The sequence below is a fragment of the Schistocerca americana genome, chromosome 2, assembly GCF_021461395.2.
Source record: "Schistocerca americana isolate TAMUIC-IGC-003095 chromosome 2, iqSchAmer2.1, whole genome shotgun sequence".
Lineage (NCBI taxonomy): Eukaryota > Metazoa > Arthropoda > Insecta > Orthoptera > Acrididae > Schistocerca > Schistocerca americana.
The window spans coordinates 379,714,219-379,733,398 of NC_060120.1; the positions used below are offsets into that span (position 1 = coordinate 379,714,219).

Genomic DNA, 19,180 nt, shown 5'->3' on the forward strand with positions numbered 1-19,180 from the left:
ATTGTGTAATATGTCTGAGAACTAAGGAAAACATAACTACTGTTTGTGTAGACGTAAAGAGAACATCTACCATCTATCTCCAAAACCTCTACACAATGTACCGATCTATGAAAGGGCCTTTTGACAATCTCCGTTGACGATGATTATGAGAAGATACAATGTCATACTCATAGTGTGCGGTAAAGAAACGTTTCTTTTTACATCCATGGTTGCAGACGCACAGAACTAAATAACTGAAATCGAGCAGGAAGTAACAAAGGACTATTAGAGAAAAACTGAAAATATTAGACTCCTGCAAAGGAAATAGAACACCTTGAAGAATTCAGGCAACATAAATAAACTCATATTTCTAACTTAAAACAAAAACCATACGTGTTGGAATAAATCTGTATTGTGTAATACTTATCAGGTATTATTTTTCCTGTGCAATGTAATCTATCACAAAGGGACTTTAGCATCCTTTGATGTAGTGGCCATTGTCTTTCTATAAGACAGGTGGGAAAAAAGTAATTAAACTGTTTATTATCTCAAAAGTAATACATTTATCCTACTGTTAGAGAATATGGTCACTGCCTTCGTGGAAAAATGTTGGCGTTTGCCTATGGAACCATGGTTGTACCCAGACGTTCACCTCTTCGTCCAAAGCAAGTCGATAGCCATGGATGTTCTTCTTCAGGGCTCTAAAAATATAGTAATCGAATGGAGAGAGATCGGGGCTACACGGAGGATGTGTAAGGGCTTCCTAGTGAAACTTCTGCGCGTAGACGAAACAACCTTGGCAGCATGTGGAACTGCCCACATGTTTCGAGTACGTTGCAGAAGTTTCGCTGGGGAGCACTTAAACATCCTCCATGCAGTCACTATGTCTCCTCTTGCAATTTGCGTACTTTTGGAGTCCTGAAGGAATACATTCGTTGCCGTCGACATGTTTCGGATGAACAGGTGCTCGCTCGGATACAATCCGTATGGCTATTACGTTTGAAATAATAATCATTTTATTTACTTTTTCCCCATTTGTCTCGTCTCGATTTGGCAGCACCTTATAGAAGCTGAAATAGACTTTCCTGTTTTACTGCAGGTTCAAATGGCTCTACGCACTATGGGACTTAACATCTTAAGTCATCAGTCCCCTAGACTTCTTATACCTGACTAATCTAAGAAAATCACACACATCCACGTCCGAGGCAGGATTCGAACATGCGACCGTAGCAGCAGCGCGGTTCCAGACTGAAGCGCCTAGAACCGCTCGGCCACAGCGGCCGGCTTTACTGCAGGATCCCACTGCTTTGAGTGAAGTTTCGTTCCTGGCAAGAAGTGGTGGATTCATGCAGCATCCAAAATAGTAAACTGGCGCACAAAGCCAGTAAAATCCTCATTAAAACGTCCCAAACGATACTAAGACGTACATGCACCAATAATCGCCGGTTACTCAATTCCACACATCGAACGTTTTCGATTTTTCATGTGTGACTGCAGTTTTGGATGTTCTTCAGCTGGATCACCTTCACGAAAAGTATGACCATGTCTGGTTTCAGCCGCGCGGGGTAGCCGCGTGGTCTTGGGCGCCTTGCCACGGTTCGCGCCCCCCCCCCCCCTCCCCCGTCGGAGGTTCGAGTCCTCCCTCGGGCATGGGTGTGTGTGTTGTCCTTAGCGTAAGTTAGTTTAAGTTAGATTAAATAGCGTGTAAGCCTAGGGGCCAATGATCTCAGCTGTTCGGTCCCATAGGAACCACCACCCGTCTGAATTTATCTGTCTATTTGTAAAGCACTGCAAAGCAGGAATGTATTTCATATAAACCTTCATCTAATTTAAACGAATTTCCATTGGCGATAAACTGTTCAAAAGAAATATATGATAGCTTAGTATTCCAATTAATCCATTTGAACGACACACACAGGATACGACTTTTCAAAATGCGTGTAAACAAAACTATTCCGTGGATCAAGTGTACTCTTGACTTTTGTTGTTGTCAAATATAGATCAATAAAATAAAATTTCATTGATGGCAGCGCCAGCTCTGGTGTAGCCCAATAATCTTTCACCTTTTCCTTATATAGCCAACAGAGATGTATAATCAAATAAAATATCACTGGATTAAGATATGTTTTGAATAAAAATGAAAGCAACTGAAGGTAAGTAATTTGTTACAGACTGAGTAAAAGTGAGCTACACCTACAAAGTAGAGTCACAGAATAAATAATTTGTTCTTGTCACCCACAGTTAGCTGGAATGGCAGAAATAAGCGAATAATAGACCGGGAAAAGTTCGTTTTTCTTAAGGTTAATGTGGTGTCACCGCCAGACACCACACTTGCTAGGTGGTAGCTTTAAATCGGCCGCGGTCCATTTGTACATGTCGGACCCGCGTGTCGCCACTGTCAGTGATCGCAGACCGAGCGCCACCACACGGCAGGTCTCGAGAGACGTACTAGCACTCGCCCCAGTTGTACGGACGACGTAGCTAGCGATGCAACGGACGAAGCCTCGTTTATTTGCAGAGAAGATAGTTAGAATAGCCTTCAGCTAAGTCAATGGCTATTGATAGTTATCGTATGAAGCATGTCTCATCAAGAACGATGTATACAAATGATGGATTAAAGTTAAGTATTCCAGAAGCTACGTACTTTTCTTTATAGCATTCATTACGTATCCTGTTTCAGACCTCACGCCATCCTGCGTGAGCTTATAGCGTGCATTTCTGTCTCCTCAAACCACACTGTGTCGGCACTTCTGTCGAGACATCAGTTAATGCAGTCTGTTTCATTTTATGTGTGATCGTTATAATCGGCTATGTAGCCATTAAAATGAGCGTGTCTAATGATCGTGGAATGTAAGTGGCGAGGCAGGAAAGGAACATGATTTGGAGCGGCTTGGAAATAAATCATTCGCTCGATTCCGGAAACAGGAAGTAGGGAAAGTGTTCTGGACGAGCAGATTGTAATGCCACAACGATTCGAGACGACAGTAACACAACGGTCACTGAACTAGCATCAGCAAACATGCGTGTTCTTGAACATATTGCATTTGAGTCAAGCTTACACATTTAGTTAAGATACAATGCAAGTTGGTGGAAGTAGTTATGTAGTCCCCAGAAGTAATTGTGTTACTTCGACTAGAATAATTTCGCTGTTCACAACAAGAATATAAAAATAAAACAATAGACACTTGATGGCTTTACCTTGAGTAGGCACGATGACGAAGACCAGGCCAATTCCAACGAAAGCGGAAGCACCAATCATAGAGTAGATGAAGTAGGCACAGATGCAGCCGGTGACTGGTGCGCACCACATGCTGTGCATGAACACGGACACCAGGTCGAACCTACTGACGTCGTTGGACAGCAGGTTCACCACCTGCCCAGCAGCCGTCTCACCCAGCGCCGTGCGGCTCAGCCGTAAGGACTGAAATACACGGTGTTATTTGTGTCTATTGCTCTTTTTGCAACGTAAACCTCTTAGCTTATTGATTCAGTATGTTTCAAAATATACTGTTGAGGAGACAAGAAACGCAATCAAATTCCAATAACTATTACCTATATACACTTAAGAAATAAAGAAGAGAGAGAGTGAAGGCAGGCTTAAAATTTAAGACGCAGCTAACTACGGGGGTAATCCCAAAAGTAAGGTCTCCAATTTTTTTATTAGTACATAGACCTGTTTATTTCTACAATGGTTTACATCAGTTTACAGCTTGAACATTTAGCTATTTTTCGACACGATCACCATTTCTGTCGATGCATTTTTGTAGACGATGTAGCAGTTTTTGTATGCCCACGTCATACCAGCTCACCGCCATGCTGTTCAGAAAGTTATGAACCTTTTCTTTCACCTCGTCGTCGGAGATGAATCGCTTTCCGGCCAAACGTTTTTTTAACCTAGGGAACAGGTGATAGTCACCGGGCGCCAAGTCAGGACTATAGCGTGGGTGGGTGATTATGTTCCACTGAATCTGTTGTAGGAGAGCAATGTGTGGGGGAGCGTTGTCATGTGTATGTGTACGCCCTTGCTCAACATTCCTCTTCTCCGGTTCTGAATTGCCCATTTGAGTTTTTTCAGAGTCTCACAGTACCTGTCAGCATTAATTGTGATCCCAGCGATTCAGCCCCGACGACAAGGTGAAAGAAGAGGTTGATAACTTTCTGAACAGCATGGTGGCGAGCTGGTATGAGATGGGCATACAATAACTGCCACATCGTCTACGAAAATGCATCGACAGAAATGGTGATCGTGTCGAAAAATAGCTAAATGTTCAAGCTGTAAACTGATGTAAACCGCTGTAGAAATAAACAGGTCTATGTACTTATACGAAAATAGAAGACCTTACTTTTGGGATTATCCTCGTAATTGTGTCACAAAGAAGTTGTTAAAGCATCGTGCCAGCCTCGCTCTACCAATGTAACAGCGCCATTTTGTTAAGTCGTTACTGATATCAATAATTGCTTCTTAGCCTACAAACAGTCTCATAATTTTTTTTTTTTTAAATGTATATATCGAGAAACTGCAGTTCGTTTTGTTTCTTTCGTGCTGAAGTATCAAGGGTTTCATGAATATTTCATGAAACTCTTAAAAATAATTCATTGATGATACTTAAACCTTCCACTTTCTTTGACAGAATTTTCAAATATTTGGAAAATGTCGTGGAAGATGGCTTGTTGATCATCGAAGATCTTTACAGTGACCATTTACAGTGCGAGAAAGTAGTTCTTCGCGGATATTGACTTTCCATCATTCGTCATGCCAAATAAAAATCCATGGTCATGGACTTCTCAGACCGGGCTAACTGAAAGGTAGAAACAACTGCGACCATTTCATCGACTGGAAAATACACTACTTTTGCAAGACTTCAGAACGACAGTAACTTTCACATGATGTTACTGCCAAGTAACATGAACTTGGACGATACATAGAAAGAACAGCTACATTATAATACAAAGGGTAACTGAAAGAAATATCCAATGAGACGACCAGAAACGACGCTTTTATTTAAAGACACTGAAGTCTCTGCGGTTCATGATAGACCCCTGGACGAAACAAAAGGCGTGACGCGGTTCTTAATAGTGTGTGTGACCACCACGGAAGGCAATGCACGCTCTATAGCGTGTTCCCATGCTGATTACAAGGTTGGTGAGGAGTTCTTCTGGTAGGGCGTTTCATTCCTCCACCAAGGCGGATGACAATTCGTGGATGGTCGTTGGTGCCTGTGGACGTGCTGCAACACATCTCCCCAACGCATGCCACTCGTGCTCGATGGGATTTAACTCGGGGGAAAGGGAAAAACCAGTCCACTCGCCAAATATCCCCTCGTTCCAGGAGCTCCTGAGCTTGCGTTGTGCGATGCGGTCGCGGACTGCCATCCATAAAATTGAAGCCACGGTCGAACACAACCCCACGTGGGGATTAAGTACATTGTCAGAACATCATTGACGGGCGAGTGTACTATTTTCAAATATTTCGAGATCAGTATGCCCGTGCAACTGTTTGACTTCGCACACCATAGCACCTGGGTCACCAAAATGATCATATTCTGTTCCTGGGTGCATTACATGTTCCCATCTATCGCCATATAACAGCACTTCCAGTATCTTCGAAATGATAGTTTTGGGTCCAAGTGTTACAGTGTGGGAGGCGTAATGTTGTATGGGCGTACTGGTCTCCAAATCTTTGACCACAGTACACTCACCGGTCAACGTTATTGTAACATTGTACGTCTTCCCAATGTGCACCTCATCAGGGATGCATTCGGCCCTTATTTCAATTTTACGAATGACAGTGTGCAACCTTATCGAACAGCCGCAGTTGGAGGAGCTGTTGGAACGAGAGCATATGCAGCTAACGGACTGGCCTGCACTTTCACCCCGACTTAAATCCCACACAGCAGGAGTGGGATGCGATGTGGAGATGTATTTTAGCCCGTCCACATGCACCAACGACCATACTAAAGCTGTCTACCACGCTAGTGGAGGAATGGAACTCTCTGCAATATTCCTTGACTTCTGCAATGCGTTTTACTCGGTGCCCCACTGCAGACTCCTAACTAAGGTACGAGCACATGGGATTGGTTCCCAAATATGTGAGTGGCTCGAAGACTTCTTAAGTAATAGAACCCAGCACGCTGTCCTCGATGGTGAGTGTTCACCGGAGGTGAGGGTATCATCTGGAGTGCCCCAGGGAAGTGTGGTAGGTCCGCTGTTGTTTTCTATGTACATAAATGATCTTTTGGATAGGGTGGATAGCAATGTGCGGCTGTTTGCTGATGATGCTGTGGTGTGCTGGAAGATGTCGTCGTTGAGTGACTGTAGGAGGATACAAGATGAGTTGGACAGGATTTGTGATTGGTGTAAAGAATGGCAGCTAACTCTAAATATAGATAAATGTAAATTAATGCAGATGAATAGGAAAAAGAATTCCGTAATGTTTGAATACTCCATTAGTAGTGTAGCGCTTGGCACAGTCACGTCGATTAAATATTTGGGCGTAACATTGCAGTGCGATATGAAGTGGGACAAGCATGTAATGGCTGTTGTGGGGAAGGCGGATAGTCGTCTTCGGTTCATTGGTAGAATTTTGGGAAGATGTGGTTCATCTGTAAAGGAGACCGCTTATAAAACACTAATACGACCTATTCTTGAGTACTGCTCGAGCGTTTGGGATCCCTATCAGGTCGGATTGAGGGAGGACATAGAAGCAATTCAGAGACGGGCTGCTAGATTTGTTACTGGTAGGTTTGATCATCACGCGAGTGTTACGGAAATGCTTCAGGGACTCGGGTGGGAGTCTTCAGAGGAAAGGAGGCGTTCTTTTCGTGAATCGCTACTGAGGAAATTTAGAGAACCAGCATTTGAGGCTGACTGCAGTACAATTTTACTGCCACCAACTAATATTTCACGGACAGGCCACAAAGATATGATGAGAGAGATTAGGGCTCGTACAGAGGCATATAGGCAGTCATTTTTCCAACGCTCTGTTTGGGAGTGGAACAGGGAGAGAAGATGCTATTTGTGGTACGAGGTACCCTCCACCACGCACCGTATGGTGGATTGCGGAGTATGTATGTAGATGTAGATGTAGATGCCAGAAGAAATCCTTAGCAGCCTTGTGTCTAACATGGGAGCACTTTGAAAAAGCGTGCACTGCCATCCGTGGTAACCACACACCCTGTTAAGAACCATGTTCCGCCTTTTGTATTGTCCAGGAGAGCATCGTAAATCGTGGGGACTTCATTGTAATTATTGTCTTTGAATGATAATGTCGTTTCTGTTGGTCTCATTGTGTTTTTCTTTCAGTTACCTTCTATGCTATGCTGAAGCAGTTATTTCAATCAGCGGTCGAAGTTTCATCAAGATATGTTACTTGGCAGTGACGCATCATGCAAAAGTTGGAGGATGACTGTCTTTGTGATCCTTACAATGAGGAGGAGCTGTGTCATACTGAAACTACAAACGGTCCTCAAAACGTATTTTGAAAAATCTTAAGTATAGTTGTTTATCTATGTGATCGAGTAAATGATGAATCTGGCAGCCTGCCGGTCAGCTAACGACGTCAGACATTTAATGTGACAAAAAATTTGCAATACTGTGTGAGGTGTCTGTTTTGCAAGACCACGAATAACTGTTACTTGTATCATGTAAGCCAGTGTGGTAGAAGCCTCGTTCATCGCCGATAAGTATACTGGAAACAGATCAACTTAAAAAAAAAAAAAGTGAGAAATATAAGAAACTGAGAACTGGTTCTTATTTACAGATGTTCAAGACACTAAGACTTTGACTCACTTGATTTGTCCTGCTGTATCATGTGTGAGGGAGAGACAGTCACAAAAGGAAAACTGCCTGTAGACAGTTCGAACGTACGGCGAGTAATGGTATCCCTCAGCGAAACGGCAGCAGGGAATTGGAAGGATCGTCTTGTGCACTCAGCGTGCATGCCTGGGAGCCTCATTTAATATGTTGAACACAGTTTTATCAGCAACCGCCGAGGAAATACGGTACAACCGCTGTAGACTGGCGCACGTTGGAATGAGCAACGCTTGTCGTCTGGTCTGACTTGTAAGACACAGTAAGAGCGTGGGACTGCGAAGGAAAAGTTGAAACGGTGTTGTGTTTTTACATGGTGTTTTGATCATTAATGCTGGAATTTTCTGGAAGTGAATGGCCATGCACTTGGATGTCCAGCGACTGGCAGAGATGATTGAGAAGGGCAGCATTGCTCACGGAATTTCAGAGAAACACACTATCTACAGCATGGCCCCAATAACTGCTCGTGGTCGACCGGTCCTGAGTCGAGTGGAAGACTTGAGCCAGATGTTTCGAATGTGCTGTAACAATCTGGGCTGCTACTTCTTAGACTTGTGTCATGGAGCTGAAAACCATGCGGTGCTCTTGAATGGCTACATTTCAACCGAGGCAGCTGACTGTGTCTAGGGTCCACAAAAGTTCTTTTTTTATTTTATTTATTTACTTACTTTTTTTTGCGGCTCTTCATCGTTCCAAATAATAATAGCTGTAGGAGAACCGAAGTGTTCGAAATATTAATGTCAGAACCAAAGACTTCCCGCGAACTAGACTATTAAAATAGTAGTGGTTACCTACCGAAGTATTCGCATCAAAGAACAGAAGTATGACTCTCGCATTATATGTCCGTCGAAGGGAGTGATGCGTTTGAGTATCAGTATGCTAAGTAGCATGCTCCAATACTTGGAGTGGAAGATTTGGAAAGATGGCACTTCCGAATAAATTGCCAATATATTGGGTACTGATACTTTTTTTTTCATTGTAAATTTATTTCAGAAGGCTTTCTGACTCATTCCATGTCCCTTTGAATTTTTAAGTTCACAGATTCATAGATATGCTTGAGAAATGTGGCAGAGACAAGTGTGGAACTCACCTTGCGGTAGATGAGCGAGCAACAGGAGGTGCGCATGCGCATGCCTGTCCTGAGTGCGCCCAGCATGTAGTGGTTGAAGGAGACCGTGCTCAGAGCCGTGATGACGACGATGGCGGCGGCGTACAGCACCGCCTCTTCTCTCGGCATGGTGCGCGGGGGCGTGAAGTACTGCAGCAGGTAGCCCAACATCAGGGGCTGCAGCATCCTGCCGGGCAAACAGGCATTTGCAGTTACCTGACTGGACAGCGGTTTCCTGACTCTAGCAGCCGGTGTTTTTCTCCGGTGTGAGGAATAATCACTCAGTGTTTAGTCGTTGTTTTCGCCATTTTCAGGAGTAGTACTGGCAAACTTGTAAGACACAGTAAGAGCGTGGGACCCCGAAGGCAAAGGTGAGACGCTGTTTTGTTTTTACATGGTCTTTCGATCACTACTGCTGGAATTTTCCGGAAGTGAATGGCCATGTACTGAAAATGGCACAGAGATTCCGAAGTACCCTATTTGATGAGAAGTCTCACGATACCTATTATTGGACATTAATGGGGGGGGGGGGGGGATGTGCGATGGGTATACTTTCAATGATGATCCTCAAAAGCCGAAACCAGAGATAGCAGTGATGTTGGACGCTGGGGCTGATGTCGGAGCTCTGGGCAGGCCAATCCATTGGAATGGTACTGTCTACAAACTATTGCCTCATAGATACTGTTTTATGACAGAGTGCATTGTCTTACTGGTGCAAACAAACGTCGTCTCCGCATTGTTCTCCTGCTGTACGCTATACACAGTGCTCCAAAATGTGTTCATATCCTTCCGCATTTAGCGATTTCTTAAGGGCAAGTAGGGGACCACACCACAACCGCGAAAATCATCCCTATACCGTAACACCATCTCTTACGTACATCAGTCGCAGTTGGCACTACACTTGATGACAGGTAACGTTCTCGAGGTATTCGCCTAACCCAAATCATCTCATCGGATTACCGCAAGGTACAGCGTGATTGATCTCTCAAAATCACTCGTTGTTAGTCATCCACTGTCCAGTGGCGTCCCTCTTAACGCTACTTCTTTGTACTGAAAACAAAAATATAGAGCTTATGAGAAACTGCTCGACCATTGTACCTTGTTCTCTTTAATTCCGCACATGTGACTGAAGTACAAAAGCGAAGAAACAACCGCAGATAAACCCAAACACCGCGAGAATATTGAAAATCTCGCGCGACGCGCGTGCTGTATAGCTTAGGTGCTTTTCGTAGGCCAGTTTGAAGTAGTTTTCCGACTTGATAGAAAACAAGCGTCCTGTATCAATATGTTCGTCTCAACTTCCTCTATATTACTGTGGCACGTTGTAAACAGTGACAATGTATAATACAGGAACAAATAGAAATGTATTTTAAAAGTGTTCTGTCTCGGAAACCATTCGGAATAGGGCGTATATCCATATCAAGTTTTTTGTTCAGAATCACTATGCTATCACTCGTAGAAATACGTTCCTTTCCTCCTGACTCACCCTATATAACGAAACATACCCTATATATATATATATATATATATATATATATATATATATATATATATATATATATATATATATATATTCTCTCTAGCTCCGCACACGCAGTCATTGTGCTAGCTTGATTGCTGGTGTCATTTTGGAACACACGAATTATTCCTTCCGCTGATTACAAGTGTGGTTGTAAAACATCGCATGAAATATATAGGGTGAGTCAGGAGGAAAGGTACGTGTTTCTACGAGTGATAGCATAGTGATTCTGAACAAAAAACTAGATATGGATATATGCCCTATTCCGAATGGTTTCCGAGACAGAATACTTTTAATGTACATTTCTATTTATTTTCTGTATTATTCGTTGTCATTGTTTACAACGTACCACAGCAATATAATGGAAGCTGAGGCGAACATATTGATACAGGATGCTTGTGGTCTATCAAGTTGGAAAACTACCTCAAACTGGCCTACGAAAAGCACCTAAGCTACAGCGCACGCTCGTCGTGCGAGATTTTCAATATTCTCACGATCTCCCCTCGCAAACTGTTAGTCCTAGACAAAAAATAAATAGGACCTTTTTTTGCAGCAAACTGAGACACGTTTTTGTTGGAGTGTGGGACTCGTCACCCTTCTCCCTCCTAGTGCTGCGGCAAAGGGAAAGGCTGCATCCCACATGCAGTCTGGACGATTGTCCGTTCGCGGTCTTATGCCACAGGCTTTAACTTTACCTTTATAAATTTATTAAAGAAGATCATACAAGACCGATATTAAACGTGTTCTATCTCGGAAACCATTCGCAATATGGCATATGTCCCGTTGAAGATTTTTTGTTCAGAATCATTAATACTATCGCATCTCAAAGCATGTACCTTTCCTCCTGACTCACCCTGCATATACATATAAGAGAGAGAGGGTGGGGGGATAATATACGTGGGAGAAAACAACGTGTTCAAACGCTCTGCTATTGTAGTTAAATCTGACTGCGAAGAAGAATACGAAACAGCAGATTTTTACAGCTCACCACAGAATTTTCTTTCTAGCCGCCATTTTTAACAGAAAACGTGCCGTCGGAATGTTTCTTAAGAATATCGTGTAAAAATTTGAAATAAGTCGAATAGGAACTTCTCGAGATTTTTATTAATAACGTTTCCCCTATATATTTTAGTATAACGAAACATATACTATCTGATTAAAACAAACTAAACACCCCCTATGTAATGCGGAATTGACCAAAAAACGTCACGAGAGATGGACCCGCCAGTATAAAAGGAGGCGGAGGATATTGAAACAGTAACGGCAGAAAGGGGTCGATCAGGAGACTTTAGTGACTTCGAACGTGAGTTAGTTTTTGCATGTCATCGGGGTAACATATCCATCAAGGATATTTCAGCCCTTCTAAAGCTGCCCAAATCGACTGTTGGTGATGTTTAAATAAACAGTGCACTGTTTTATTTCCTTCCGTGCAGTAGGTTTTAACAGAAAAACTGTAAATTCGTAAAGTTGTGTTTATGATTTATCAGCTAGTGATTAGAAAACCACTAGAATCAGAATCGTCCGAAACTTTGTAATGTTACCTGTTCGCAGATTAAAACTGTGCGAAATAGTGTCAATGAAGCTACTATCATCCCATATGAAAAAGCTACAGAGGTCTCTCTCATACCCTGTACTCTAATGATCCTAACCAATTTGAACGAATCAAGGTATCATTTGCAGTAACAACAAAGAAGGCTCGAGGTCACAAATACAAATACGTTGGAAATGATTCACGATCAGCGTGTTTTTCGTATGGTCAGATTTAAGTTACCCTTTCACGAAATGTTAGTTCAGAAAATCAGTTCATATTTTTACCACACAGTACCCAAAAAAAACGAAAAATTCTTTACATTCCGAATTTTGTGATTGTATCGCGTATGAAAAATTTAATCGTACCCTGTGATTTATTATAATTTCGAGCTCTATGTCTCAAAAGTGGACTATTTCACAGCAAAGGGTCGAAATTTGCTTCCTTACACAATGACCAGGGATACCCTAGATTAGGACGTACATCCAACTCCCATAGCCGAGTCCACTGCTATGAATATAACTGTGTTCTTGAAATGACGAAATCTTATAGTTGGTGGCAGTTGTGAACACGGAAGAAGTAGTGTGACAGTCTAAAGATGACCAATATAGCACTCGTTCATTTATTGTTAACCAGGCACAGAACACGTCTGGTACATGTATTGTACAGCGTCTTGTTAATTCTAAGTTTCTCTGTAGACGCAAAGAGAGTCATAGCAGGCAATTGCAGCCTCAACTTACCTGAGGACTATATCGTAGAGAAATATAAGACATCCCATTCTGAAGTACTCCAAGCCGAACGTCCGCACTATTGCACCTATGAGGCTAGGTTTCTTCTTCTTGAGCTGTTTCTCCCATTGCCTGAAACAAGAATGACAGATATATAACTTACTCCGAATCTGCAAATCTTTTCGTATATAATGGTCGGAGTTTTTGCTTTCACTGACAATAGTAACCAACGGATGCTATCCATTTCGTCTGTAACGTTGTTATCTCTGTAGATCTCTCTGCGCCAAGTATTTCCCAGATTGTACTTTTTGAGAGCTTCCCGACATAATAACTGCTTTAGTGGTTTACGGGCGTCGCTTCGGATAGTGACCGTTTATCCAAACGAATAAAACACGAATTTGCCGAATCTTTCTTCTCCTGTGAATGGCGAATCTGGAAAATTAAACAATAAGTCCGAATTTCTGCAGCCGTGTGTTCACCATACCACACATTCCGCACCTAAATTGCTTTTTCAGATGCAGAACAAACGTATTTGGGCAGATTGTTTACCGGTGTTAAAGAAGTGCAAGACTATCAAAAGGCCAGAATTTTATGTCCTCACGTCATCGAATATAGTGTGTGCCGTAAATGATTTAGTATTTGATATTTTAACTATATGAATACATTAATAACCTATAGTTCAGTAATACTACTACAGTGACCATTATCTTATTTTAGCTTTATGTAGTAACTAATAGAAATTACTGATAATTGTTTCTTGAACTTTTCTTGTATCGCGCTTTATCAGTGCATAAGTGTGCGCCCCTGGTAGCTGAGTGGTCAGCGTGACAGAATGTCATATCTAACGGCCCGGGTTCGATTGTCGGCTGGGTCGGAGATTTTCTCCGCTCAGGGACTGAGTGTTGTCCTTATCATCATCATTTCATCCCCATCGACGAGCAAGTCACCGAAGTGGCGTCATCTTGAAAGACTTGCACCAGGCGAACGGTCTACCCGACGGGAGACCCTAGCCATACGGCATTTCCATTTCCATTGCATAAGTATGACTTTAAATCTGCTCCGCCTTCATGGAATCTCTTCCACCCTTCTCAGGTCGTCTTATGCGTGTCCTCCACATGGTATACATAGCAAAAGTAATTCGGGAAGTCGTTTGCTATCCACTCCTCGTTTGCATTCGAACCAGAAAATGCAATTTTTAGTTGATTGGTCTCACTTAATACATATTCCGATTCGTATTGATTAACTTCTTGTGTGATTCGTTGTAGAGGAACTTATTTATATGCAAAGCTTCCTTTTCTGCATCCTGTATCTAAACTAGAATCGCATTCATTGGCACCAAGTTTTCGCTACCATACAGCAATACTAAGAGAGTCAGAATTACTCAAGACTTCATTCTTCGACGTCTCGAGCATGCATACGCAGTTGTTTTCCGAGAGTTTCTGTTGCTATTATGGAGTATTCGACAACCTTCATACTGTATCTAAAACACTTGCGCTTCAGGTATTATCTGTATCGCAGAAGCCCCTAATTTTCTTCTTGTCTTTTGAATTGTTGAACATGATTTATAATGCAAATTATTTAAATGGTATTGTGCTGATTGTACGTAATCTCCCATTTCCTGGTATCTTAAACCATATGAGCGTCCTTGACAAAGTGAAACGTACATATTTATGTCGAGTTCCATACGTCACTTCGATGTCACATAGTGTGAGTGATGCTGCAGGTACTCCCTAACTAAAATTTCACCAGTCTTCTTTTCTTGTGAAGTTTTATTTTTTGGTTGTTATTAACTCGGATATCTGTTTGTAATATCCCGCCGCTCCAGTGTTACAGAGGCGGACTCAGACTAAGGAAGCGCAGCCGCGAGGATGGGGTTCGCGGCAGACACTTCACATGGGGATGTCTGTTATCTCTCTACCGGGAATACGCTGCCTGACAAAAAAGTAAAGCACTCAGAAGAAATGGTCGGACGTCAGTGTGACTTTATACGCGTGCAGACTATCGGCGAGTGTGTAAAAATTACTGCTGCGACAGGCAGAAGTGCCATGAGAGTGCATTAGTGTTGTTTGTGTTTAGTGTTGTTACCGGTCTGGTAGAGTATGTAAGTGTCAGATGTCGAATGATCGCTGTGAAAGACACGAAGATGCCACACACTCGTGTGTGACAGCGTTATCAGGACCTGTCAGAGTTTGAAAGCGGCGTCCTTGCGGGTCACTATTTGGCCGACTGGTCCAATCGTGCAGAACACGGATGCGTGGGTAAACTGGATATTAAAATGTCCCGATTCCTTATCTGTTTGACATTCGGATGTGACAGCGGCCCGATGATGGACTGCATGGGAACATGAGGGCAGGTATACGCGTCGTCAAGGTTCTGATCGACCACGTCTGACGTCTACAAGGAAGGACTGCCTTACTGTATACCGTTCAAACTCGCTTCACACCTGTGCCTGCCTTCAGAGAACAATTAGTGGACTCCCTGCAACATTCGGTATCATTCCGCACCATTGAAGACTAGCATCAGTCACAGGAGTGAATTGTCATGATACGTATAGGCTGCCGTTAACACCACAACATAAAAGGTTGCGTTTGGAGTGGCACCGTGACCGGCAAACATGGATTGGCGATTATGATAGCAACCTGTGTCCCATTACTCCAATGTTTTAGAAAGGAATAGCAGTATTTCTGGTGTTACGGTACGTGTAGCCGTCGGATATGACTTCACCTCACGACTGGTAGTGACTGAGGGAACTCTGACGGCACAATGGTACATCACAGACATCCTGCGTCATCCTATGTTATCCGTCATGCAACAGTATCACAGTGCCATTTTGCAGCAGGACAACGCATTCGATGTTGATGAATAGCGTCGTATTGCGTTCATTGCTGAATCACACTTATGCATTACCTCAAATGACTGTTGAAGGCGAGTTTTGCAGTGGCGAGAGAGACAACATCAGGGACATCTCTGCATCCTGTTTTTTCTCTTGTGTAGCAGTGTTATGGTAGCATTTTTTAACAGAACAATGCACTTACCCACACACATACGACATGTGGCTCTGTGAACTGTCTGCGTGATATTGGCTTATTTCCGTGGCCAGAAAACCGCAAGATTTGTCTCCTGCAGAAAATGTGTGTAGCCAGCTCGGACGTCAGCGCCATCCCACTGGCAGTAGCTTAGATATCAAGAATAATTTCCGACAGTACTGGACCAGCTTGCCTCAGGAAAGGATACAACGGATTTATGATACCCTTCCCAAATGAATTAGGTGCCTGCATGCACACCAAACAAGATGCAGCGTCATACTGATAAATGAGCTCAAACTGGAAACTTTTTTGTAAACCTGACTCGAATTCATATTCACTGAAATGTAATCGCATACTCACTCAAACCGTGCGGTTTAATTTCGTTTCCTCCCCCAATTCTGGGTGATCCACGTTTTTGTCAGACGGTGCAAATATCCTGTGGTTCGTATCTCGCTACTTGGATCCAGAGTTACGCCAACGGTTGAATATTGTTATTACCTTGATTTTCGAACCAGAACTTTGATTTGGAACTGTTGTGGATTGTATGTTGTCGTGTGAGACGATTCTGGCTTCCGTTCATCGGCGCTAATTCGGGACTCACGTATTTGTTGTAACGTTCGCCCTCTTATTTAGTTTGTAGCTATCGACTCAGTGTAGATCTCGATTTCCGTACAGTACCGGTTCACAGAAGGGTCTTGCCTAGTGAACTGTGGATTTATTTTCAAAGAACACACTTAAGAATTTACTTTATTTACTAGCGATTCATCAAGAACATGAACACATTTAATCACACTACGTGAGCGTGGAAGTAGTCATTCTCAAATTGCTTTTAACAAATGGAAATTTTATTCGTAAAAGTGTTTTTTTTAAGGAATCAGATTTAAAATTAGAATAAGAAAACACCCTCTAAATATCAAGTTACAGTTTATTCAGAGGCAGAAAGAAACCAAATTTTCGAGTGTATGAGCTTTTGGGCTGAGAACCTTGCCGTTCCCTTTTGACACGGCCGTAGTCTCGACCGCTCACAACAACCTCTGAAAGACTACACTGGTACAAATCTGCATCACACCAGATTACTTTAAACTAAAAGTTTTAACAAATCACACAAGCACACAAACTATGCACCCCATAGGAGGGATGTAAATGGTGCAAAACACTAATATTAAAAGATTAACTTTGCCACCGAAGGTGCAACTTGATTTTAACTTCTAAAAAAAGTCTTACGGTGGAAGGGTGGCAACTTTATATACTAAAATGACCATTTAAATAAAAGCCCATGAAATGCAATCTTATATAAAATTATACAAGGTTGGCCAAACGAGTTAACATGCTCTACAGTACACATATACCGCCTCTCAAGATGATAGGCAAGATAATAACATATTTCAGGAATTAGGCCGTTACACTCCAAGCAATGAATTCGTTAACACACCGAATCCGACAAACATGACAGAGGCAGCTCCGAACGACAGACAAACTGCCTAACATATGCGGACGAGAGACACACGAGCAAGCTGCTGACGAGAGATTGACCAAGAAAACAAGTAGAGTTTAACAAGAGCAAACCACCCAACGTATCACCAATCACTAAACTTCTAATAAACTGCGATTTCTCGAGAAGACCTGGCGCAGCACCCCCAAATAGCTCTCCCGAACCGTCCGCTGCCAGCCGCTTCAACGGGCGCAGGAAGGCGCGCCGATCTCCCGTCTCACGGCGTCGCAGCTCGCACCGGCCAGACCGATGTCGTTGATTGACTCCTGTTGCTCTTCTGTCGGCCGCGAAGCCACTACTTCTCGCTACACGGCGCGGCCCACTGGACTCACGTGGCGACCTCACATGCGCCGCCGCTCAAGACGGACAAGTCATCTTGTGTCTCAGTGCGCGACCGACCAACCGATCGATTCAACCGCCAATGACCATTGCCTGTGCAAATCGAGCAGACTGGCAGCCTAATGCGCAGACTCAGATGCAGGAACTAAGCACCGGCCGACCACTCGCTGAGCTCTCTTACTGACGGAGTGGAAAGACTCCCATTCTGCCAGCTTTAACGGTTGATCCGAACGAAAGACATACTAGCACTCCGAACGACAGACAGACACTAACTGCCTCACAAATGCGGACGAGAGACAGACTAGCAAGCAGGGAACAAGAGACTGACCCAGATTGAGTCCAGACTGACCAACTGGCGAGCTGATAGCGCCCCTGAAATGCACGAGGACAGGCAACCTTTCCGCTTTCCGACCAGAGGGACACAACAAAGCTGCGACTGCCACAGCGGCGCCACCGCCAGAAACGGGGGGCGACTGCTTCACACAACGCGCTGCGGCGCGCTCTTCAAAACAGCAATTTTTATCACGGCTCACCTAGTTAATAGTGTTAGGCTACGATACTTGACTACTATTTTGCGTTACTAATCAGACTATGATTCTGTGAAAACTGTCAAATACTTAGCAGAGATCTACGACGAACACGTGTACTTGGAGATTAAATTCGTACCACTTCCATCTCACATGTCGCAAAAGGAAAATGTTATTCGTGGTCGATTGTCTTCTTCGAGTTCTTTTTAATTATTCCTAATAAATTCGTTTGAACCAATTATTAAATAATCTTGCGTATGCTTGTCTATGCGTTTTAGGAAGCTTATAACTGTGTACGTTTTACAATATTTTCTCTTTCACGCAAAACCAAATAATATGGACGGTTTGAAGCACTGCCGGGAATTATTCATACTAAATAATATTATCTGATCTGATGTAGATCATATAAAAAAGTGAAGGAGCCATTTTGTCGCTTTTCTGTTTTTCATTCATTAGAGTCCCCTTCACATTTGTTTGTGTTTGGTCTTCCTCATATCTTGCACGATACGGTCGATTTTTATAGTGTTCAGTCCGCGTATCCTTATCTTTACCTACATTCTACTGTATCTTAGTCAAATATTTTGAAGTCTTTGTGATCGAAACTATGTCCGTTATAATTTTGTATCTCTTTGTACCTCTGGTCGCTGATTTACGCATGTATTAAAATTTTGTTCGTCAGGTTGGAGAGAATAACATCTCATAACTTTCATTCACCAAAGCACGTGATGTAAATAATGCGTGATTCTGCACTGTGCCATGCAATAGCGTAATGCCGCAGCATACTAAACACTTTAAAGACATTCAAAAAGTAATCCGGAGAATGAATCATGAAATCTCTTTCATAAGTCATCTTTGATGGACTATCTCCTTCCTTCATACCTGAATATATTAGGTTGGTGCATAATTTCGTAGCGTTTTCCCATAAGTTTAATAAACACAGCAGACATGCACAACAGAGACTTTAGTCATCAAAAAATATTGTCATTCACTATTCACGCCGGGCGGAGCGGCCGCACGGTTTAAAGCGCCATGTCACGGATTGCGCGGCCTCTCCCGCCGTAGGTTCCAGTCCTTCTTCGGGCATGGGTGTGTGTATTGTTCTTAGCATAAGTTAGTTTAAGTAGA

At 42.9% G+C, this 19,180-nt stretch overlaps 1 protein-coding gene across 1 annotated transcript in view; it reads right to left on the reverse strand.

The window, feature by feature from the left end:
* LOC124594828 (ATP-binding cassette sub-family C member 4-like) overlaps positions 1-19,180 on the reverse strand; it is a 163,273-nt gene that overhangs the window by 105,532 nt on the left and 38,561 nt on the right. The window contains exons 3-5 of the mRNA XM_047133275.1: positions 12,684-12,803; positions 8,879-9,083; positions 3,178-3,400 (exon numbers count right to left, since the gene is read on the reverse strand). Coding sequence (XP_046989231.1) covers positions 3,178-3,400; positions 8,879-9,083; positions 12,684-12,803 — 548 coding nt within the window. The remainder of the gene's footprint in view (positions 1-3,177; positions 3,401-8,878; positions 9,084-12,683; positions 12,804-19,180) is intronic.